The sequence below is a fragment of the Thunnus thynnus genome, chromosome 5 (assembly GCF_963924715.1).
Source record: "Thunnus thynnus chromosome 5, fThuThy2.1, whole genome shotgun sequence".
Taxonomy (NCBI): Eukaryota; Metazoa; Chordata; class Actinopteri; order Scombriformes; family Scombridae; genus Thunnus; species Thunnus thynnus.
Genome location: NC_089521.1, coordinates 20777954 through 20800969, shown reverse-complemented (window position 1 = coordinate 20800969; position 23016 = coordinate 20777954). Strand labels below are relative to the sequence as shown.

Below are 23016 nucleotides of genomic sequence, written 5' to 3'. Positions count from 1 at the left end.
ACCTAGGCTATACTTTATTCCCCTGCAAGTTTGACAGTTTATATTTCGGTCACATGAAAATCTAGGACAAACTCTAAATCACTCCTGGAAAGAAAGGAAAAACAGAAAAGACAGAAAAGAAAGAAAGAAAGAAAGAAAGACAAAGAAAAGTACAATACCCTATTTTTTAAAATGATACATGTTTAAAATTAGAGCAGCTGTTGTTTTAGAACATAGTAAATAAAACAACATGAAGCATCACAGTATAGGTCTACATGTGCACCATTCTTTTACATTGTCTCATTCAAGTACGTGTAAGAAAATACCTAAAATGAGCTATAAAATGTCCTAATTAAGAAATCCTTCAGCTGCACCGGGATCTGCGCCAAAAACTAAGCCATTGTTCCTTGGTTCAAAGCCTAATTTTCCATATTTTAATCTGTGGACAATTTTTTTTTTTTTTTTTTTTTTTTTTGAGATCTCACGCTAATTAACAAAAACACAAAATAAATGGGACCATAAAACTTTCCTTTGTAGTGAGCAATGGCGCACTCTGCTGGCAGGTTAAACACTTGCGCACACTAGCTAATTATTATACAGAGCAGTGCAGCACTTGGAGTTGCGCAAAACATAATTTCTCCTAACTCTGTGTTTGAGAATATCTCCACTGTGAGAGCAGCAGTGTCACCCATTCAGACTGTCAACAATGTGATTTCAGTCTGTTAAACACATAAGCCATAAAATAACAATCTTTTCTTTTGATGTTATGGGCGGACGTGCGCGTTCATGGCTCCAGGGTCACACCTTCTCCAAGCAGCTGTGCATGAAGATGAAGAGTCCCGCTGTTAAAGCCGCTGACCGACCATAACCCTCTGAGCGACGACGTTAAGTGAGAGGGAGAAAGAAATATCGGGCGGCGATGACAGTTTTAACAGCCTTAATTGGAGAACTTGACAGCGCGTTTTAACAAATGCAGCAGGGTCCTTCACTGGGCATGCTCCATGTGATGCGAGAGAAGAGCTGAGCACGGTGTGAAGAGCAGGCAGTTTGGGCGTTTTTGAGGAGGTCTGTCGCCCTCTCATCTCTGCTTTTCTTTATTTAACCACGCAGCACAGAAAAGCAGTTTTCCTTCCCTTCACACAGACTGTGGATGTTTTCTTCTTGGCGCTCAACAATACATGAATGAGAGGAGAAAAGTCTCTGAGGAGGAAAACATCTCTCTGCTGAGACAAAGACCTGCTGTATAATGTATCGTTAAACGCAGAAAGAGAGAGAGAGAGAAAGAGAGAGAGAGAGAGAGAGAGCGTCGGTGTGAAGGAGGTGAGTCTGTAGGCAGCAACAGAGGAGGGACTGAGCAGCTCCGAGTCTCCATCAGGAGCTGCCGGACAGGCGCTGTCCGTTCAGCACCACCGCAGTCACCTTGCTGTGAAAGTCATAAACCTGCTCAGGACCGATCTGATCAATTACCACAACCTGGGGAGTCCAATGAGCTGGGTCTATTCTGCTGGCAGGGGGGGGAACATCGCCAGCGTCTGTCCTTTTATCTCGACATCTTGGATTTACCGACGATGTGACGTCCATTCTTAATGTGATGCCATTGGCTGCAATCATTTTGGATTTCGATTCTATAGAGTCTGGCAGCTATAAGCGTCTATGATCACCCAGTCGCATGGCAGCTGCTTGTAGAAAATACAGGGTTTAAAGGGGAATGTAGCCTGATGCGTGTCAAGCAGTCCTGATTTCTTTCATAGTTGGTAAGAAACGACAGGTGGCTTTGCGCGCAGCTTTCCTTAGGTAATTGTTTCCTTGTGTGTAATTACTGCTGTGCATGGTTGCACGGTGCGCCTAGACTTACCTTTGCGATGAAGGGAACTTATGGGAGAAATGCCTAGGGGACGCAATGGGCCTGAGCGACGACAAGGATCGCATTGTGATTAACGTGGGAGGGATCAGACATCAGACATACCGCAGCACCCTGCGCACCCTACCTGGCACTCGCTTGTCCTGGCTGGCCGAGCCTGATGCACCCAACCACTTTGACTATGATGCCAAGATCGAGGAATTTTTCTTCGACCGCCACCCTGGCGTTTTTGCACATATCCTTAATTACTACAGGACAGGTAAACTGCACTGCCCGGCTGATGTCTGCGGGCCCCTCTATGAGGAGGAACTGGCCTTCTGGGGCATTGATGAGACAGACGTGGAGCCATGCTGCTGGATGACCTATCGCCAGCACCGGGAGGCAGAGGAGGCCCTTGATAGTTTCGGCGGGGGGGGCCTGTTAGACCTGGGGAGCGATGATGCGGAGCCAGAGCAGGACCATGGTGAAGATGAAGTGGATGAGATGACAAGGAGGCTGGCGCATGGAGACTGTCCTGACACCAGGAGTGGGAGCTTGTGGAGCCGGTGGCAGAAACATGTTTGGGCTCTGTTTGAGGACCCATACTCCTCTAAATATGCAAGGGTGAGTCGCTTTCAAGTCTAAGATGTTTGCTTGTGCTATAAGCTTTGCTTTTCCTGTTGAACTTAAGATTTGAGGACATCATTAGGAGTTATCATAAGCACATTCTGGGCTTTAAAAATACTCCAAAGTGTTTTCTTGGTTTGAAACAGTCAAAGCTGCATGAATATGAATTTAGTTTTGACTTTGTCTGTGTCTCTTGCTGGTGAAACAAAGATTGATGTATCTGGGAGGCTTTAAAAGGCTTTTGATGACCTTGAAATTGCTCTCCCGGGGTCTCTACAGCATGACTGTTCAGAGACGGACGAGTAAAAAAAAATCAACCAAAGACCTCATCTGTCAAAATCATTTACATGCAGACAATTACTCCCACCCTTGTCTATCTCATGGGAGAAGATAAGAAAACACTGACTCTCACAGGTCTTTGGACTGATATTTCCAGGACACAAGGGTCCCTGGGCAGGCCAGTTAAATAGGTCAGCAACACATTAGGAAACCAGATCTTTGGCACCACCAACATTTCAGTGGCAAACCTCCAGACAAAATTAGGTTGCTGTGAGAGGTGACATTTTTGGTCATTGTTATGGGCAGTTTTCCATTTGGGCGCAATGCCTCTCAAAACTGACAATGAAATGACTTTACACCTTCAGATTTTTTGTTTTTTTGACCAGTGCCCCCCTTTACAGACCGCTGTGCTGCACGCTGCTTTGACAGCTGTTGCAGGCCGATTTGGTGTAATTAGTTATCAGGCCCCATCCCGCAAGTGTAAACTGTATTGACATGTTCTCACTCTTACAGCAAGCATTAGTGAAAGCGGTTTAACTCACACACACTTCTCCTTTCAAATTTCACCTTCTGCATGCAGGGAAAATTCCCAAAGCAGAAAACTCCTAAGATGTGTCCTACATTTTAACAGAGAGCAAGACAAAAGCAGAGCAAGGATTGACAGAGTTCCACCATGACTGGCAAGAAGATTAATTAGAACTGAGCCTCAGAGTTAATTACGGACTCTATTCACAGTGGATACATCAGTGGAAAACCCCTGTCACTGCATATCACTGTAGGCCTGTGGTTTGCCAGCAACAGTGAGAATTAGTCAATAAGGAGCAAACAATCTTCGCCTGTCACCCTCCCTCCAGACCACAGTGTTCCTAACTGTCACAAAGGCACATAATTTAAGAGGCGGACTGATAAGATGCATCCTTTGAAGGGTGGGATGTTCAGGGGGCTGAGTGAGCCAGTATGTCAGGAGGCATCAGTGGTCCACATGAAAGTAGCTCACAAGATTGAGGCTTTATGGTGATGTTGATTTCTCATCCCTCTAGTGAATTGATGCACAAGAGCTTGACAAAATAACAAGTGCACTTGTCAGTTAGTGGCTGCAGTTTATCAATTAATCTGACTAATCTGATTTATTTTCTCCATTAATCAGTTAATCATTTGGGCCACAAAATGTCATATGCCCTCACGTGTTCAAACAGCTTTTTTTTCTCCAACCAACGATCTAAAAACAAAAAGTATTTTTGGGCATTTTTGCTTAGAAAAGAACACAAATGATTATTTGATTTGATATTTGATCATTTAATCAGCTAATTAATTCAGCTCTACTGTCAATGAAGCTTAAAATATCACATTTCTGTTAAGACTATTGGTGAGATGTTGACAGGCTCTAATTTAGTCACTAGGGTGCCCCCAGGGAAAAATAAGTTGTGGGCCCCTGTTGACTGTGTTTGTGGTAATTTAGTTAAACACAAACATATTTATGAATATGCACCATGTGATTTTTAAACACAGACATTCCCAAACAAATTTGCAATGAATCAAATCACCACAAATCAAATGACAATGAATCTGTGGCTTTTTAGGCCTCAGAGAAGTTGCCTGTTTTTCCTGGTTGGTAATCAAAACTTTGGTTTGTTTTTTCCACTCTATGTTATCTTCGGATGTTGTAGTTTTCAGTGTAGATATATTGGATAGTATTACATTCTAGGGTGTACTTGTTATTTTGCACAGAACACACTGTAGAGGGGGTGGACCAAACAACAATATTATGCAATCCAATAGAACAACTCCACATACTAATGCCTCAAGAATTGCCACAAAATTGAATCAACATCTCCCTGAGACTGCATCAACAAAAACTGAACATTATCAGCTTTCGCACAAGTTCATTTTGTCAGTAATTTTGTATTTGATTGCATTACAGTAAAATGTCACCGCCATTTTGTTTGAAAGATGGACATGTACTGAATTTAAACAGAATTTAAAAACCCACAAAGCCATTTACATACTATATCTATAGTAAACTGCAGTCACTCCATTTTTCTTGGTTTAGTTTGAGTTGTAAGATTCAGATGGTAAACAGTGATGTTGTCTCACTGAAAAAAAGAGGATAGTGCTGCTGACAGAACTGAAGTCACCTCTAACACACAGTTTCCCTCTAGACAATCATACTATCAAAGATGGGAAGCAGACATTCATAAGCAGCAGTGATTTCCTCAGCACAATGCGATGAATTGCCAGTGATGAGATGTTATGATGAGGGCCTGTTTTCCATCTTGTGCTGCATGCCTTCCTTAGTGACACACTATGAAAAGATGCTCAGTGGAAAATAAGACTTCCTCATGCCCAGACATGCCCTGCTCCAACTTACCTCCATGATTCATTCATTCATTACTCCTCCCAGTTACTTAAAAATGCTTTGCAGTAGTTTTAGAAGCACTACAGAGCCTCACTTACCCTCATAAAGACATCCTCATGCATGAATAATCTGCTATTGATCCAAATTTTGTGATTCAAAGGATGAATGACTGAGTAGCTATACACTGTGCCTGTCTGTTTCTCTGTCCAACAACTGATTGTCTGTCAGAGGTCTATTGACCTTACATTCCAACACATCTGTTGAAGATACAGATGTTAATTCCCTTTCAGACTTCCATACAGTGCGTGAGCGGTAACACATACAGTTCTGTAAACCAGTACGATCAGAGGATGATAACATAGGGACAGGGTTGCAATCAATACTCAGGAGGGAATACTGTATCTATTACACTCATGTAGTATGCATCAGAAATATCAGAACCTAAATGTGATGAAATGTGATCATCCAATCGATACATGATGAAAGCTAAAGTACTCCTTAGCCATTAAGGGAAATATACGTTACTCATAAGAATCTGTCCTCTGCTCAGTGAGCCTCAGCTCACTACGATTCCCAGGAGTTGATCATCTGGCCAGTATGACCTTGTGTAGGGAAAAGACCAACTGTAGTGATGGTGCTGAAGGGAAGAGCCCCAGTTAAATTTAGTCATGGTGGTTGACACTAATGTCCTGTCTGCTGCTGCTGCTGGCTCTTTGTAATTCTGCATGTAGCATACCCTTGAAAATGCCATGACCTTGAGGTACAGCAGGGGGAAGAGAAGCAAGAATGTCGAGCTCGCATTGATTGTTCCTTTTGCAATGACACTTCTGAATTAAGACACGCAGAGAGCAGAGGAAGAAGGGGGAGTGAGAGAGTGTGTCAATGCCACTGTCACTGTCAAACCAGATGCCATTGTCTTAGATAAAAGATTGAATTGCATTGTGTCGTGCTAAGAATGGCTGCTGGGCCATTGAGCTTGATTACATTGCATGTATTACTGTGCTCATTCTCCTCTCTGTCCTTCTCTGCCCTCCCCACCTTCCCTCTCCTCTCTCCCCTCTGTTGCCTTTTCTGCGCCCTTTATATTTCCTGCTCAGTGGGTGGCTCTGGCCTCGCTGTTCTTTATTCTGGTGTCCATCACCACCTTCTGTCTGGAGACCCACGAGGCCTTCAACCCCATCATCAACCGCACTGAGCTGGAGGTGGTGGACAACATCACAGTGGAGCACACCTACCAGGAGACTGAGACTGCGCTCTACCTCACCTACATTGAAGGCGTTTGTGTGGTGTGGTTCACTTTCGAATTTCTAATGCGAATAACTTTCTGCCCGAACAAATTTGACTTCATTCGGAACGCCCTAAACATCATCGACTTTGTGGCCATCCTGCCCTTCTACCTAGAGGTGGGCCTCAGCGGGCTCTCCTCAAAGGCAGCGAAGGACGTGCTGGGTTTCCTGAGAGTGGTCCGCTTTGTGCGGATCCTGCGTATCTTCAAGCTCACCCGTCACTTTGTGGGTCTGAGGGTGCTGGGTCACACATTGAGGGCCAGCACCAATGAGTTCCTGCTGCTTATCATCTTCCTCGCTCTTGGTGTCCTAATCTTTGCCACTATGATCTACTACGCTGAACGGATTGGAGCAAACCCCAACGACCCTCGAGCAAGCGAGCACACACACTTCAAGAACATCCCGATCGGATTCTGGTGGGCTGTGGTGACCATGACGACCCTCGGCTATGGAGACATGTACCCTCAGACGACCTCCGGTATGCTGGTCGGAGCCCTGTGTGCCCTGGCAGGTGTGCTGACCATCGCTATGCCCGTCCCTGTGATTGTCAACAACTTTGGAATGTATTACTCCCTGGCCATGGCGAAACAGAAACTACCAAAGAAAAAAAATAGGCATATCCCTCGGGCACCCCAACCAGGTTCTCCTAACTTCTGTAAGTCAAGCATCAGCTCCCAACCACAGAGCCCCATCCCCCATGACGACGTTTTCGAGATAAAGTTTCAAGGTAAGACACGAAGACAAGAGCCTTTAAATACGACCAACACATTCTGATATATTGTTGTCTCATCATCATTTCTCTGTCCTCCTGAAGCAGCCATACAACTGTTGAGTTGTTTCATTGTTTGTCTGTTCCCACACTACAATCAGCTGATGATTCAGGCATGAGATTAAACAAATGAGTTTCCCACAGAACAATCAATAAAATATGTGATGAAAAGCATATTCGACTCCGGATAAGAGAATAGAGAGATTGAGGCAGACCGTGAGTAATCTTGATATTGATTTTGCACTTCTTAATGCAGTGATTCACTCCTCCTCTCTTTTAAGACCGAGAGTCTGTTATCATGTATCTCTAATGTTAAGAACATGTGAGTAGACGCCGGAATAACTAGATTTCCCCTTGAAATCCTCTTGTGGCATAAGTGCAAATATACACAGACCTCTGATACAAGATGTGCTCAAAAACATAAAGAACAACAGAGTGCAAGGCAAACATTAGACAGAAGCTACACATGCAGTATTATTGCACAAGTTAATCCCTGTGTGCATTCAGGCTGTAGCGTAACGTGTATATATTAAAAAAATGTAGCACTTAAATTCTGAAAAAAGCTGGTATATGAAACCAGATTTTTTTCGTTTGTTTTTGTTTTCTTTCCTTTATTGTTTTCTTAAGATTCAAAGCTGAACGGTGAGGCAGCTAGCGCAGCTCTGGCCAACGAAGACTGTCCTCACATAGACCAGGCCATATCGCCGGAGGAAATCTTCAGTCCCAACGAGAGAGAGCGGCCATGCTTCCTGGTCACCACGGCTGAACGCCCCAACCACACAGGGGGCAGAGTGAGGAGGGGTACGTACCGTAACAGCCAATCACAGGCCCCCGTAAGACACTGACACCCTGTAGACCCGTAGACAGGACATGCTTTCTTTTCCCTCTTTGCTGAGTATTAAACCTCAGTTTTTCACAGGCACACACACACACGCGCACACACATGCACATGTACACACACACACACACACACACACACACACACACACACGCACGCGTGCGCACACACACACATACACGCACGCACACACACACACACACACACACACACACACACACACAACTACAAACCTCTTATTACAACCTTCACACGCCGTCAGCTGCTTCTCCTCAATCATCCCCTTGAGAATTGTATATATTCCAAATCACATTAACATCTGTTAAGGCCAAGCACAATCACCACAAATGTCAATAATAATTGTCCACATCTACATAATATATTTTTTGATACCATGCATAATGTAAAACCCCTATTTATTTATTTACCAGTAAGAAAGCTATTTTCGAGATTTCTATGATCTAGAATATGTTGTCTTACATGCCTAAGAAAGTATTTATGTGCTATGCGTGTACCATGTATGTATATGTGTTTTAATGATAAATACCATGCGGGATCCTGACTATGATACATTGATCATAATGGTGCATGAAGTGTCTTGCTGATGGGTGCTATCAGTATGGTGAAGGAGCACAACACAAATGGAGGAAGGCCAATGTCAAATATTATTATTATTATCATTATAAGCCAAATTCTAGTTTACTGATTTTTAATTACAGGGTTAAGCCCCTTTAGTTTGTTTTATTTATTTGATATTAATATTCAACACATTCCTAAGAAAGACACATTAGTCTCCAGCTGTGCGTGCAGCCGGCACATTAACAGTAAATGGCGAACAGTATGAAATTCTACTTGTAGCTGAGATACATTCCCTGCCTGAGGTGCCTACCTGTTAACAGTCTTTTATGGTGTTATACTCCTAACCATTCCAGTACCACCCGGTGCATGCTGTTGTACTCCTGATGCACTCAAATGCATGGAGAATAATAATCTGTCTCAAGTCTGTGTTGACCTGTTTCTTTGGAGACAAAAACAAGAAAGCAACAGGTGTAGTATTACCAGTGAGGAACACCAAAACATTTTGTCATGGATTCAGTGCTGCAGTGTACTCAGAACGTTCTCTGTTTTTCAACTGAAGGTTATGAAAAGCCTTGGAGCCTTAACAGCATGTCTGGCATGAGCGGGGATGCCTCTGGAGTGTCCTCAGTGTCCGCCCTGCCCTGCAGCCCACCCTGTCTAATGCAGCACTCACATTCTCCCATCCCATCCATTATGTAGCATGGTTGAGTAGCAGACACAATGCCATTGGAAGGCCAGTCCACACTCCTCCTTTTATCTTTCCTGTCAGATTTTGATTTTACACTTGCCTTCGCTCCTGCTTTTTTTCCATTTTTATTTATTTATTTATTTTCTGGAAAACTGTATCTTAACTGTGCTAATACTCAAGCTTCCCAAGTGTTCTCCTTGGGTGTGTCATCATATCCTAGACTAGAAAACATTGGCACATGCCACTCTGCATGGGTCACCTCAGTTGCAGACAAAGCACTGTTCTACTTCTACCACAGGCTAACCCCACTCTTTCCCTATGTTTACTTCATTGCCTGTTGCTCTGTTGCTTTTGATCTCATATACTCTTCTGCCAATAACTCTTTATCTCATCTGCTTTTTACAATTCTGTGAAAGAAACTTTCATAAGATGTAACCCCTACTAATAATATGCTGGACATTAACAATACATGGCTTTCCAACATATCTAAAAGGTACCATTGCCAGCTGTTAAGGGAACTCCTCTCAAGTGCTTTGTACGTTGCAAAGTAGAGACGTTATAATTCTGACAATGCAATCCAGACTCAATGTTATAGGAGTGGCCATCAAAAAAAAAAAAAAAAAATGAACATGATGTTCATGATGTCCAATGCAATATGGAGATGATGACAATTCCTATGATACTAGTGATGAATACAGCTAATGTCAACAGAACTAAAACTGTTTGTTCATTTGCATGAACTGCATGAGAAATTATGTTCAACAAGAAGCTAACTGTATCGCAGTACCTGTATGAAAACTTTTTTCTTTCAAAAGCTTCTAAAGCTTTGTCATTTTTTATGCATTTTGAGACAGCTTTACAAGAGACTCAGTCATAGCAGAGATTTTTATGTAGCCGCCATTCTTTGCCTTTCCCCAAATTCATATATTTATTTTCTTGTATTCATTTGACTGGGGCCTCCAACTAAAATAGTGTGATTTAACTTGAACAATCTGTCACAAAGCCAACTAATGCTGTTATGAGCATAAATAGTTTTTATACAGATATATTTACAGGTAGTTATGAGTTTTTAAACAGTATCAGTAGTCTGCAGCAACTTCTATTACTGCTGTGATGCCTAAATTAAGGCAAGACTCATGAATTATAAAAACAACGGTGCCTTCATACCTGGTGAGGCAGAGCAAAAGTGAGTAATAAATTGACATGATACAAGTGCTCCCAGTGTAGCATCAATACACTTTATACCATGCTCATAACAGTGTAACGGAAGCTTTATTTTATAAGGTGCACCTTGTACCTTTTGCACCACTCTCGTACCCTTAATCACAGTAAAAATGCCCTTTTGGTTATTATTGTTACACTACAGACATTTAGCAAACTAAGAATTAACCTTTAGGAGACATATAGGTACAAGCAAAAAAAAAAAAAATTGAAAATACACATTTAATAGTCCCCATCTCAAGAAAACTTTTTGTATGATAAAGCACAAAATATTATTAAAGGGGACCAGACAGGCAACTCCACAGAGCCAAAATATATCGAGTTATGACCAACCAGAGATGTCATGATGACTCCTGCAGCATGTGTGTCTATTGATTTAAAACATCAATACTGTTACTGTTACAAATGTATTGATACTTGTCCCAATAATTATGCACAAGTCTTTCAGGGCACTTTAACAAATTTTTATGTTGACCAATCAAACATGTCAAAAATTTCTAGAAGATATAAGTATAGCAAGTCATCTAAGTTTTGTTTTTATTCTGAATGAGCAGAGTTTTACATTTCGAGTCATGTCTCTTGTGGTAATTAATGGACGTTATATATTTAAAAAAAAAAAAACTTGTGAAGATTTGATGTGAAGAGATGCAGGTGAATTATATGCTCATGCAATTCAAGTGAAAAAAAAAAGTACAATACGAAACAGTATGGGATGTGGGTCTACTTGGGGAAAGGTAAATGCATGTATTTTACATTTATGCAAAAGAAAAGTATTCAAATAAAATATGTAAATATAAGTCCTTGCATGAAATAAATTTTATACTCAATGAGCGTTTAGACTCCGTTTTTATTCAACAGCACATGCATACACATCTTTCTTTTCCCACTAGCGTTCAGCTAGTACATTCAACTGCTGTTTGACCCTCTTGTCTACCTGCGTACAGGTCAAAGAGAACATTAAAAAACAAACAAACGAGGTGACTGTGAGAGCATGACGCTAAGTATACAAACGCATGACAACGACTGAACTACTGTACATCAACCTGTAAAACGCAGCATGATTGGGCATGTTTATTAACCGACTCAGAGTCCAACCTCTGCACACAGACAATACATCTTTGTCTGATGCCTTGGCTAAGCATGGGAAATACATGGTAAACCTGTCTTTACCATGAGGAACTAACGGAGCACATTTTCTTTACTCTCCAAGCCAGTGTCATTCCACCTCTCCCCGCACCTCAGAGGTATCCATCATCGCCATCATTTCCACCATTATACATAATTTGTGTAATAATTTATTTTTGTTATTGTTTTTTTATATGTTTATAGAGACCCAGCGACAGCATCGGAGCAGACAACCAACTGAGTCAGTTTGTGTTATGAACCATGGTGTACCAACCACTATGTGTATGACCCATAATGGCCCATCACCCACCTGATAGCGCTGTAGCATTGTTGTGTGTATTACTTAGTATTTTTAAATGGGTGTGACAGTGACAACCTGTGCATCACAAACTCAGCATAGATGTAGCACTGAGGAAGTTATGTTGTCAAGCCTTATGTAGCTCAGTATATGTGACTGGTTACTGTGTTGTAATTTGTGTGCCTATTTTTGGTGTGTGCCAGTGCTGTAAATACGCTTTTTGTGTGCTCAAGTTGTGTGTACCAATGTTTTGAGAGATCATCAAATATTTGTGTGCTTCTTCTGTTGAAAGAAAAAAAAATGTTGCTCCAAGTTTAATCACCACCCCCACACCCCCCCAACACACACCCCCCTCCAGCAAAAAACCTGTCACTTGTCATGTCAGCCAGACTAAACAGTTGGAAACAAATCGTTAACTTTGCACTGTCATGATCACATTTTTGTAGACTTTTGCACTCTTTTACACCAGTGAACTTTTAACATTCCATTGATATGTTTTTCAGACTTCATAGAGATAACCTCCACTAAAAAAATAATAAAAGAAAAGAGAAGGTCATACTTCTCACCTTGTATTAAAGAGGCATTAAAATGGCAACATGTGCTGTTAGGAAAAGGTAAATGATTGAGTTGGTTTAGCAAATCTCATTAAGGATTATTCAGAAAGATATCCAACATTAACTGAATGTTATGTCTTTATATGTAGCTGTGCTTTAACCAAAAAAGACAGCTTATTTATAAAATACCTTAACTGATATCACAGCTCAGACATTGTAGTTTTTATGTAGTACTTTTTCAATTGACAATCATGTAGAATTGGCATATTGTCCTTTTTCTGCACACATGCAAATTGGTATATTAGTATTTAATACTAACCAATGCCAAAACATTATACACATCATACTGGACAAGTGCCTATGTTATGCAAATTCTTCTTATCATTCAGGAGTATAGCTTAACCAACATGATGAACTAATGCATGTTTCATTTTAAATTAGCCATCGGTCACCAGCCATTGAAACCAAGCATCAGTTCAGTACTCAAAAAGCACACAGATACGATAAGAACCACTATATGGATCATCATCTAAATGCAGGCAATGAGCATACCTGATTCAAGGGCAGCCACTGGGTTCAAAAAACAGATTCATTCATTGTTTGTGTGGAAAAGTTAGTGAAAAGGGACCAACTTTTTACCAAACTGCATACACACTGCCAACAACCTGCTAAGATCTGTGTGCATTCAGGTACAGTAGACCTGGATCTAACAATAGAGCTGAGCACAAATGGGGGGGACAGTGTGCTGGTCAATGTCCAACATGGAATACAAAAACAGCAGCTGTTATCATTAAACAGAATCAATAACGCAACCAAGAGGCAACTAATGTGTGCCATTTAGTGAGACTTCAGAGTGTGTGTTTTGAACACCGTGCATTTTGTGGTTAGTTATCTCAATAAGGTGTTCAGTGATCGTTTTGATTGGTTTGTTGTTTAGGGATTTTTTGTGTCTTTTCTGACCAATACAGTTCAGGCTTGTACAATAAATAGTGATAAATAAAAAAAACACAGAAATGATCATTTTTCAGCGAGTGTTGATTTATTTTTTTCAAACTAATCCAGGTAAAATCACATTAATTAAATTCTCAGTGCATAATTTCAGTGATACTATTTCCATATTTAGTTTGCATAAATTTATCATAAAATAAAAACTTCTAAATGAAAAGAAAAGTAAATACAATGCAAATATATCATCTTTGAGCCATTCTGAGTCCTCTTGACCACAGCGTTGGCTTCAGACCTGCAGTTGGTCGCCGGGTGCTGCACTGCGGATGCCCGCTGCTTATAAATATGTAGGATGGGTCAAACACAGCTGACGAATTTCCCCCAAGAGGGATTAATGAAGTATAAAGTATGAAAAGGGTGCCAATAGGACAAACACAGCCTCAAAGAATATGTCAGAGACTGACAAGAATATAAATGAGTGATGGACAGTCGGCAAAGAAAAAATACTGCACTTTGTGTGTAAATGGTAAATCATGAGATTTTCAGTATGAAGGTGTGGATCAGAGATTGACTGCTTCCTGACACTCAAGATCACAGCAATAAAACCGCTGACATAGGAAGATGGAGCTACAGCACCAGTCTAGCCCATCCCTCACATGATCGTTCAGGAAGACAAACATGGCAGGTGGACCAGGAGCCATAGGCATGGCCATATCCTGCAAAAGCCATCGCCTACCCCCCTCCCCCTCCCTCTCCAGTTATGCCCATCAAACTGATGGTCTGGTCACAGAAATGATGGCCTCTGTCCACTTGAAACATAATTCAGCCTGTGTCCAGCCACACGACAGTATTTATGACAAGTCCAGTGTGAAGTCAGACATGCTTTCGCCAGTTAACTGCTGAAGGGCCTTAGGATGCCCAACAGAAGGTGAAAGTTACTGTTTTTAAAGGCACTTAAAATGATCACATATAAGTGATGCAAAGCTCTGATAAGCCAACTGTAAATCAGTAAATATAAATGTGTTCATTCGCAAAGTCATTCTGTTTTTAGAGTTAACTCTCAGTCTCTGATTGTAACATGCTGAATAATAAATAATAAATGTTCCAGCTCCGATATTACTGAAGTGGAGTCGGCGCAGAGTTTTGTCTTGAGCCAGTCGTCGCAGCGCACACGGCCATAGAGTGTCCGGCCCCACAGCCAATGAGAAGAGGTCTGAGACCGGAAATGAGCTGTGGCTCAAAGACATCGGTCTCGGAACCGTCTCCGCACATGCCGTGTTCGTTCCAGCCCCAGGAGAGCAGACACCCCCCTGAAAAGGAAAGGGGTCAGGGGTCAGTGGAGCTGACAGAACAGAGACGGGTCTGCAGCACTGTACCATGTAAGCTAAAATTAGCAGCCTGGAGACAAAAGACAGGGTGCAAAAAACAACCCCCCTCCCCCAAAACAGAAAGCATGCAATCATACACACGTACACACACACTCACATAGACACACGTACACACACACAGCCTCTCTGCTCCAAACACTGACACTCAGACAGTAATAAAGCCTCTCTGCACTTCACAGCTGGTTAGCTTGTTGGTGGGTGTGGTCAGGTCTGCATCACCGAGGAGACACGTGCCATGGCAACACAGTTACCTAATAGGCTCCATTGCCATGGCAACAGAAGCGAGTTTGCCTTCTCAAGGGTAACACATCTTCAAGCTTTCCCCATCCTGCAGTTGTGTGTCTTTCATGCCATGTCTTTTCATTTTTTTTTTTTTTTCATCGAGGGGTTTTCTTTGTCTTTCAGCTTTCTTAGCTCATCTCTGAAAATCGGCGGTATCAAAGATTTGGATTCGTCAACAGACATATGCTTTCGTCAGTTAACAGACCAAGATATCATGCCAGCAGCTTATGTCAGTGTGACATTCTGCCAGCTATGGCTTATGCATTACAAACAGACAAGTAGCCTGGTCTTTAAGATAATGCATGTGTTTCTAACTGACTGTATTTGTCTCCTTCTTTGATGAAGGTTATTAAGTAAACATGCTGGTTACTATTTATAAGTGAACTTAATGTATTTAAACGTTTTGTCCATTGGGGAAAAAAGCCTTATTTTGGTGCTGTGCTTAATTCATGGACTCACTGACTGGAGTACAGCACATCAGTGTTTCCATGGAAACTAAGTGCCTGCACAATATTCTGCACAACAAAAGGATAAAAATCAAGACACTCAAACCAAAAAGCCATTTCCTTGTAAATAAATCCTGTCACTGTGTTTTACATTCGACGGTTTTAAATTTCACACCTAATTAAAAAAACCAGAGTTATACAATCTGCAGGAGGCGCTTTTTTTTTTTTTTTAGATTGACTTACATCATACTTTAGGTGCAAATGAAAAACGATTGAGTAAGGTGTTTGTCCTAATACATTCCCGTTAAATTTAAAATGTTCACATTAACAAAAATCTTTCCTCAGATTGGATGAGCTGTGCCAACAGCGCCTTTGGCCTGTCTCCCACCTCTGACCATCGATGATGAATTTCATACATGAGGAGCACTTCCTCAGGTGCAAATGGGCAAAGGCTGAGCAGGCAACAGATATCATAAGCAGCATGCAATGCTCTCCGTTCCTTTCTGCCTGACCTACTTCAGCACCAGAAATAGCAGCACTCAGGTCTCTGCTTCCAATCCTGTTTTGCTATTTCATTGCTCCTGCCATCGCGCTCAAGACAAGAGGAGAAAAAGAGGGGAGCAATGGCAGAGGAGCGAGGTGCAGGAGGTTCACACGAGCACTCCCTTTACTTGCCCTGCTTTCTCATCTCATAACTGAACTTCTGAAAGCATAAAGCAGTGCTTTGTGAGAACTGTCATTATGACGGACGATATGCGATAACAATTTCCTAATTTTAATGGCATATCTAGTTAATTGTTCAAATTGGTCAGAACATTAAAGTAGACAGTCATTTGCTTTTAATAATACCAGCAATGTTCAGCGTTTGCTCTCTAACGGAATCCTATGCTTGTATTTTAATGCTCATCTGCGGTATTTATATTCATGCTGATGTAAAAAACTGGGTCAGTGTTCAAAATTTAATGCGAAAGATTTTACTTTTAAAATGTTTAATAGTGATAGTCGGTGACTATGAAAAAGCAGAAGACTTTTTGAAAAGCATGAAAAGAATAAAAGCACGCCTAATCTCTTTGTAAATTTGAAACACAAATACTCAAATATGTCTGTTTGTTAAGTATTCTTTCAGGGATATGTTTTGACTGTTCTGTTCTTATGTGGATAAAGGGAGACTGCTCTCCAAACATTCAACTGGAAAAACATGCCTGTAAATCTGTGTGTGGTTAATTCAGCTCTTTTTACAGGCCTGTTCGGGTAATTGCTTCTGTCAATGATACCCATCTATCCATGCTGTAATTACTTCCTGATGCAAAGGCCACAGAGCAATGAGCTTACCTCAGAAATCCACCACAGGATTACCAGAAGGATTATTATTTCACACTGATATTCAACTGTAAAATATAAGACAGTTCTCTTACTAATTCTTTGGTACAGCAAGGAGGATGACTTGAAACTGTTTAGCCTCACCTGTATGTATTCTATTAGCCAGAGCCATGTCAGGCCAGAAGTGGTGTCTCTTGTTTCAGCCACTTGGACTTACTGAAACCAATAGGTTCAACGTATTTTTGCTCAACTTCTCAGAAACTTCTCTTCTTCATTGTACCTTTCCAGTGCAGTTGTGTATTATGTTATCAGACTTTTATGATTATCTTTTCCCTCCCAGCACTACAGGTGTTGATATTGGCAAATACGGCTTTGAAAATAACTTCCAAAGGGAAAATGAGCTGAAAAGCCAAGAAAATGTCAGGACATTTTTGAGACAATACACTCACCTAAAATGGCGAGGTTATGTTCAGATCCACATGCAATCTGCAGAGAAAAAGAAGATTTGAAAAGATGTTTAATATGTTTGCTGAAAGCAGATTTTAGGACTGTAATACTCAAAGATTGTTAAAGCCAACATGGAAACTGGGACACATTGTAACCAAACTTGCTCCGAAACTGAAATAAAACATGTGTCAAGATGTAGTGATTCAGCTTTTATTCAAAACTACATACATCATCAGTGATGATTTTATCTGTTAATTCACTAAATGCTCCGATATGCAATCCCTCACTCCACAGTGCTTCATCAGAAAGCAGAGCAGAAACCCGTAGCAGAAAAGCCAGATCTTTCAAAAACATTCACACTGCTCGGATGTCCGGAGGAGGAGGAGGAGTTGTTAATGCAACCGCTTCAGGATGGCTGTGTGCCATGACTTTGCCGACCAAAACCTTTTACAATTTAATGGCCCTTTTCTATAGTCTTTCCCCCACTCATAACTGCTGTAGGAATGGAGAGGACACATTTAAATGCCGATCCTGAAACCTACAAAGCTCAACAAGAGTAGAAACATGAGACAGGGCTATCTAGATGCCTCTTTAGATTGCTGTAGCTTTTGCATTAGCAATACAATTAATTGTATTGTATATATCCTTGCTAACAGAGTTTGGACTACTTACTCTCCTTTTCATAGTTTTGATAAAATACAACTGTGGCAAGCCATGAATAGAAGTGCACCCAATGATTCCTGAGCCACTGACAGGTTATAATTTGTTACCCCAGTAATGTTCATATGCCTCATAAAGATGTGACAGTTTGCTAAATATTGACTCTGTGGGTGCTTATGTACAGTGTTAGGAGGACTAACATGGTAGGGTGGGCTGAGAGATTCATAGTCCACTCAGCTAATCCGTCTTGCCTTTAGCTTTACGTACACAAGGTGACTACGCCTTGACATTTGCCATTGCTGCTGCAATGATCGTTGTACATTGGAAGAATGATCCAGAGCTTGCCCTTGCCCGTCCCTGACATCCACTTTATTGGCAACGATCTCCTACCACGCTGCTGCTATTTAGACTACAGGTTAACTGCAGCAATCCCATGAAGCTCACACGTAATTGCCCTTATGGGAGAAGAGACCTCTGCCTTCACTAAATGTAAATGGTTGTCTCCCTTGTGGATGATAACGGCAGTGTGCGTGTGCGCTTTACGTGGTTCTGCAATCTTCAATCATATGAGAACCTCCTCTTTGTGAGCCTGAAGGTAGCTTAACAACCTTAAGCTACCTTTTTCATTTGTGGATGTCTGCCTCCCCCTGCTGGACTGACTGAGATTTTCTACCACAAGAATCCATACAGTATATCAACAGTAACACCAACATTAAATCTAAGAGATACTTTGTTGTTATTGATATTTTTTATATGCCAAACATTGAGGAGTCTTACCTGTGTTGCTCCACAGAGGGCTTTAACCTCTGCAGGTAAGTAAACCTCCTGGCTGCCACTTTCTGCTGAAGACCGCTCTGGGTTCTGGCTGGTTGACGTTGGTCGGCCCAGCTGTCCATAATTTCCTCTGCCCCATGTGAGCACTCTCCCGCTTTCTGAAAAGGATTACCTCGTTCAGATACGGCAACTATCTTGTTAACCTGGTGAGCATCACAGACACTTTATGTGTTATTGTGTCTCACCTGTTTGGGCAACAATGTGAGTCCAGCCGCTCCACACATTTTTAACTGTCTCTCCACCTAGTAGTGAGCGCTTCAGCAGAGTGGGAGAGGACAAGAAGGGCTCTGTGGTGGTCAGCTGGCCATGCTTGTTGCTTCCCCACAGAAACAAATCACCATCTCCTGCACATAGGACAGGAATGACATTACTCTTCACCCAGCAAAGGCAGCAACAGAAAAGCAGAGCAGTAATTGAGTGGTGCTGGTCCACTGATTACAAGACAGACTGGAGGCCAGACATGATGTATGAACATGAAGTGGAAGAAAACTCACTGGTACAAGTGATAATGCTTCCAGGGAAGTACTGTTCGAAATGCTTTTAAATTACAGCCTGTCTTATATTTGTCTCCTACTCTTTTTTCAGTATGCAATTAAGTGAGTTTATACTCTTCTAAGGCATAAATAGAAACTAGATTTTTATTCTAAACAAGGAGTTTCCAGCCTTGTTTATTTTGGAGGGCACTCTGGGCAGCTTAGAAGCTATTTCTTATTATTTCTGGTGCAAAAGTTGCTGGAATGCCTATATCTTAAAATCACAAAGCTAAATAAAGTGTGATTCCTTTATTTCCTTTGGGCTGCTAAATTCAATTGATCTGCTGCTTTGTTTGTTGCCTTTGTTATTTCCAACACATCCTACAAGCAATATGAAGGTTGATCTGAATGTTTTTCTAAGTCAGTGGCTCAAATTCATACTAAGTAAACCACATATAACATGAACAATGACCCTTATGTGTGCTGGTGTAATACCTGTAAGGCACACACAGTGCGTTGAGCCTGCAGCTACAATAAGTGATGTCTTCTGATCCAGACCTGCAACATGGGCACAAGAATCTCATCACACTCATTACAGTGATACACTGGCATATATCCCTTAATGTCAATAAAGTTCCACTAACCTGGTACCAGAGAAGGCATCTTAGAGTTTAGGTGTGATGGGACAGGGTGAGGACTGAGGGCTCTCTTGGCATGACTGAATAGACCTGTTCCCCACTGGTATACACAGCCTGCATCTGAAGGCAGAACAGAAAATGAGGATATGTGTATTGACTGCCAGATGAAAACATTCTGAGGACAGTTTATGATACAAACTTACCAGTAACAGCGAGTGAGTGTCTGAGTCCTGCTGCTACACTCACCACTGGCTCCTTCAGACTCTGAAAACAAACAGCACAAAGACATCTGCTTCAAAGAAATAGAACATGAGGTGAAGTTGGTATGCAGCAGTTTTGAACACTCATGATTGATTAGAAAAAGGTATGGAAACATTAGAGTGGTGGTACTGCGTTTTACCATATACTCACCTCAATAACCAGTGGATCTGCAGAGTGTTTAACTGTCTGTCCAACACCCAGCTGGCCAAATGCATTGGAGCCACATGCCAATAATTTACCACAATCTGTGATATAAAAAGATAAAAAAAAACATCCATAACACACTCAAACATACTGAAACAGTACACTTTTGAATGTGTGGAAGGTTCCCATTTTTAATATTACTGTGCTAAGAATTCTGGGTGTGTAACATTGCAGATTTGCAGAAGTTGTGGCCTAAAAGGCAAAACCAGTCTGCATGAGAGACTTCCAGTCATTGTGGGTATTTGGAAATATGTGAAACAGAGTATCACTTCCAGGGGTGAAATGGTGCTCACTGCTCACCAGTGAGAAAAAGAGAAAAATCCCAACCACAGGCTACATTTGTGACCCTCTGATTCAGGCTGGAGCAGAGTTGAAGAGTTAAGATGTCTGAGGTGTGACCAAGTCCCAGCTGGCCTCTGTGATTCTGCCCACACACGAACACCTCTCCATTCTCTGTTCAACACAAAATACACCATTGTTTAGTAAAAATAGTTATTAGACAAAAAGATAAAAGGAAAAATGCTTTTATCATGCTAAAAATTTGTATAAGCAGTTTCTTTCTTACTTTTTGCTATTTAGTGAACAATTTATTTGGGATTTTGTGTATTATCAATATGTTACCTAAACTTCTGTAACGCTAGATGTTAAGATTTAACATTTAATGTCTTGCTGTATATTTTTGATGTTTGACATACAACTGTGTCTTGTAACTCCATGTGTGATGGGCTGTTTGGCATGACACAGAAACAGTTGCAAACAAACTCTCACACACTCTCACTAACTTACAATGATACATTTATTTGTGACATTTTGGTGCTAGATCTTCATCAGGCAAATGGTTTGTGACAAGCCTGCAGCCAATCACACCCCCCTTGTGCAATAGGAAAGCATAAATACCAAACATCAATTTATTATATGTCAGCCTCCAATATCATACATGGAGCTAGAAAAGTAAAACCCTCTGTATAGTAACAATCATAAATGTGCCTAAAAAATGCTTACATTAAATGGGTAGATTACTTTAAAATAAATGCTTAAGAACCTGAAGGCTAAACTGCATTCTCAAAAAGAAACATTCCCAAATTGACCTCTACCCTATCAAAACTGCATACATTAAATTAAGTAAGTCCCTACAAAAAGATCCTACAGGCCCCAAGAGGTAATTGCAGTCAAAAATAATGCACATATTTACCAGGTTACATTTGTGGATGAACCTAACATAGTATGTAGAAAAAGTCAACACAAATAATAAGTTTACTTAGAACCTCAAGAACACTAAACACAATAGATATCAAGGCCTATAAAAATCCATGCAGGATCTATTTATAGGTAAACTGTAGGTAACTTATTTGGCCAGGAGGGTGAGCCCAAAGACCCCTTGGGACTTTCAGAGTCAGACTGTGACAGTATTGAATTCGTTACTAGACGGCCAGAAACTTATTTTAACAAAGAAAAACTGTAGTTAGGGAACATTCAGTAACTTACCGGTAACAACCACGGAGTGTCCCCCGCCACCGCCGCCGACAGCCCGGACTGTCCTGTGTCGTAGAGCAGCGGTGTCAGAGAGCCGGGGCACCAACTGGTCCTCCGCATGTCCCTGTCCCAGCTGCCCGTAGCTGTTGGCTCCCTGACAGACATATTTATTACTAGCTAAAGTAAACTGAACAGGACACACGACCAACTATCAGTAGTAATGTTCCGTTAATCCAGTCTTAACGGCTGATGGTAGTTCGTTGACTGTTAAGCTAACGTTAGCAAAGTGCTACGTTAACGTCAACAAGTGAACTGCCGCCCCGCTGATAGTGAGTGTTTGAGATCACTAAACTACACGACCACACACACATAACTTTAACATTTAAACAGTTAGAGATGACAAACTTACCCACGCATGTAAACAAAACTCCTGCCGCGAGTTCGTTTCCATGGAGTATCTGCCACAATCAGTGGGATTTGCGACACTGTCGTGAAAGAGATTACCAACTAACTGCGTCGCCGCATGGATGTAGTATCATAATACTCATACTAGACAGTTTTATTCATGTTAAGTTATGGGCTGGAACAAGAAGCAATTCTAGATTTTTAATAGTGTTTTTTTGGTCGCGTCTCCAACATTTTGAAAGGGAAACCCACCCTACAACACACTCAGTTGCCAGTTTATTACAGGCAGCCTGCACCTATTGTATCTAAAGCCTTTTCTAATATTTAGTCAAACTTAATTGACATAAATGGAGTGGACACAAATTAGAAACAACTCAGTATAATAGTTCAACAGCACCACAAACAGTCTCACAAATGACTATCAAGTTGCATCAGTTCCTTTCTAAAACAGTTTCAACAAAAACTGAGCTCTATAACTTCGATTAAGTTAGTTTTTATTGCATTACTGTTGTTTTATGCTGCATTCGATGTACTATAAACATAGTAACTCTGAGTATAATTATTAAGTTAAATTAAGGCATTTCTAACTAATTGTAATTTGTTAATTTGTTTCTCCCTAAGCTGGACAGAAAGACTAAAGTGATATTCAGATCTGGAGGTGAGACACAGAGCAGCGGATTGGACATGGAGATTTTCTAATCTGACATTTATATAAAACTCTTTGGGATGTTAGCTATATATTCCAAATAAAAACTGTGGCATGTTACATTAATGTAATTATTTGTATTCTTTGTAACACTT

At 41.1% G+C, this 23016-nt stretch overlaps 2 protein-coding genes across 4 annotated transcripts; one reads left to right on the top strand and one right to left on the bottom strand.

The window, feature by feature from the left end:
• Positions 1-4: 4 nt before the first annotated feature.
• kcnc1b (potassium voltage-gated channel, Shaw-related subfamily, member 1b) lies at positions 5-13342 on the top strand. 2 transcript variants are annotated; one of them, XM_067589997.1, is made up of 4 exons: positions 5-2443; positions 6179-7094; positions 7764-7937; positions 9113-11293. In XM_067589997.1, the coding sequence occupies exons 1-4, from the start codon at positions 1880-1882 to the stop codon at positions 9250-9252; spliced, it is 1794 nt and encodes a 597-aa protein (XP_067446098.1). In that variant the 5' UTR covers positions 5-1879; the 3' UTR covers positions 9253-11293. The 2 variants fall into 2 exon arrangements, with proteins under 2 accessions (XP_067446098.1, XP_067446100.1); XM_067589999.1 differs by lacking the exon at positions 9113-11293 and adding an exon at positions 11792-13342 and having other exon boundaries at positions 7-2443.
• Positions 8928-22327, bottom strand: sergef (secretion regulating guanine nucleotide exchange factor). 2 transcript variants are annotated; one of them, XM_067590022.1, is made up of 11 exons: positions 22220-22327; positions 21823-21964; positions 20638-20790; positions 20284-20378; positions 20076-20136; positions 19879-19992; positions 19730-19792; positions 18947-19105; positions 18705-18859; positions 17270-17306; positions 8928-8992 (listed from the first exon to the last, which is right to left on the bottom strand). In XM_067590022.1, exons 1-11 carry the CDS (start codon positions 22259-22261, stop codon positions 8943-8945), a joined length of 1071 nt encoding a protein of 356 aa, XP_067446123.1. In that variant the 5' UTR covers positions 22262-22327; the 3' UTR covers positions 8928-8942. The 2 variants fall into 2 exon arrangements, with proteins under 2 accessions (XP_067446123.1, XP_067446121.1); XM_067590020.1 differs by lacking the exon at positions 8928-8992 and adding an exon at positions 13457-14694.
• Between the last annotated feature and the right edge of the window lie 689 nt (positions 22328-23016).

What these genes read in the sequence shown, in the direction of transcription:
- kcnc1b (XM_067589997.1), top strand. Translation starts at nt 1,880, where the DNA reads ATGGGCCTGAGCGACGACAAGGATCGCATTGTGATTAACGTGGGAGGG. An exon ending in ACTCCTCTAAATATGCAAGG is followed by an intron (nt 2,444 to 6,178) that starts GTGAGTCGCTTT and finishes TTTCCTGCTCAG; the next exon opens with TGGGTGGCTCTGGCCTCGCT. An exon ending in AGGGGGCAGAGTGAGGAGGG is followed by an intron (nt 7,938 to 9,112) that starts GTACGTACCGTA and finishes TTTCAACTGAAG; the next exon opens with GTTATGAAAAGCCTTGGAGC.
- sergef (XM_067590020.1), bottom strand. Translation starts at nt 22,261, where the DNA reads ATGGAAACGAACTCGCGGCAGGAGTTTTGTTTACATGCGTGG. An exon ending in CAGATCCACTGGTTATTGAG is followed by an intron (nt 20,137 to 20,283) that starts GTGAGTATATGG and finishes GTTTGTTTTCAG; the next exon opens with AGTCTGAAGGAGCCAGTGGT. An exon ending in TCACATTGTTGCCCAAACAG is followed by an intron (nt 18,860 to 18,946) that starts GTGAGACACAAT and finishes AATCCTTTTCAG; the next exon opens with AAAGCGGGAGAGTGCTCACA.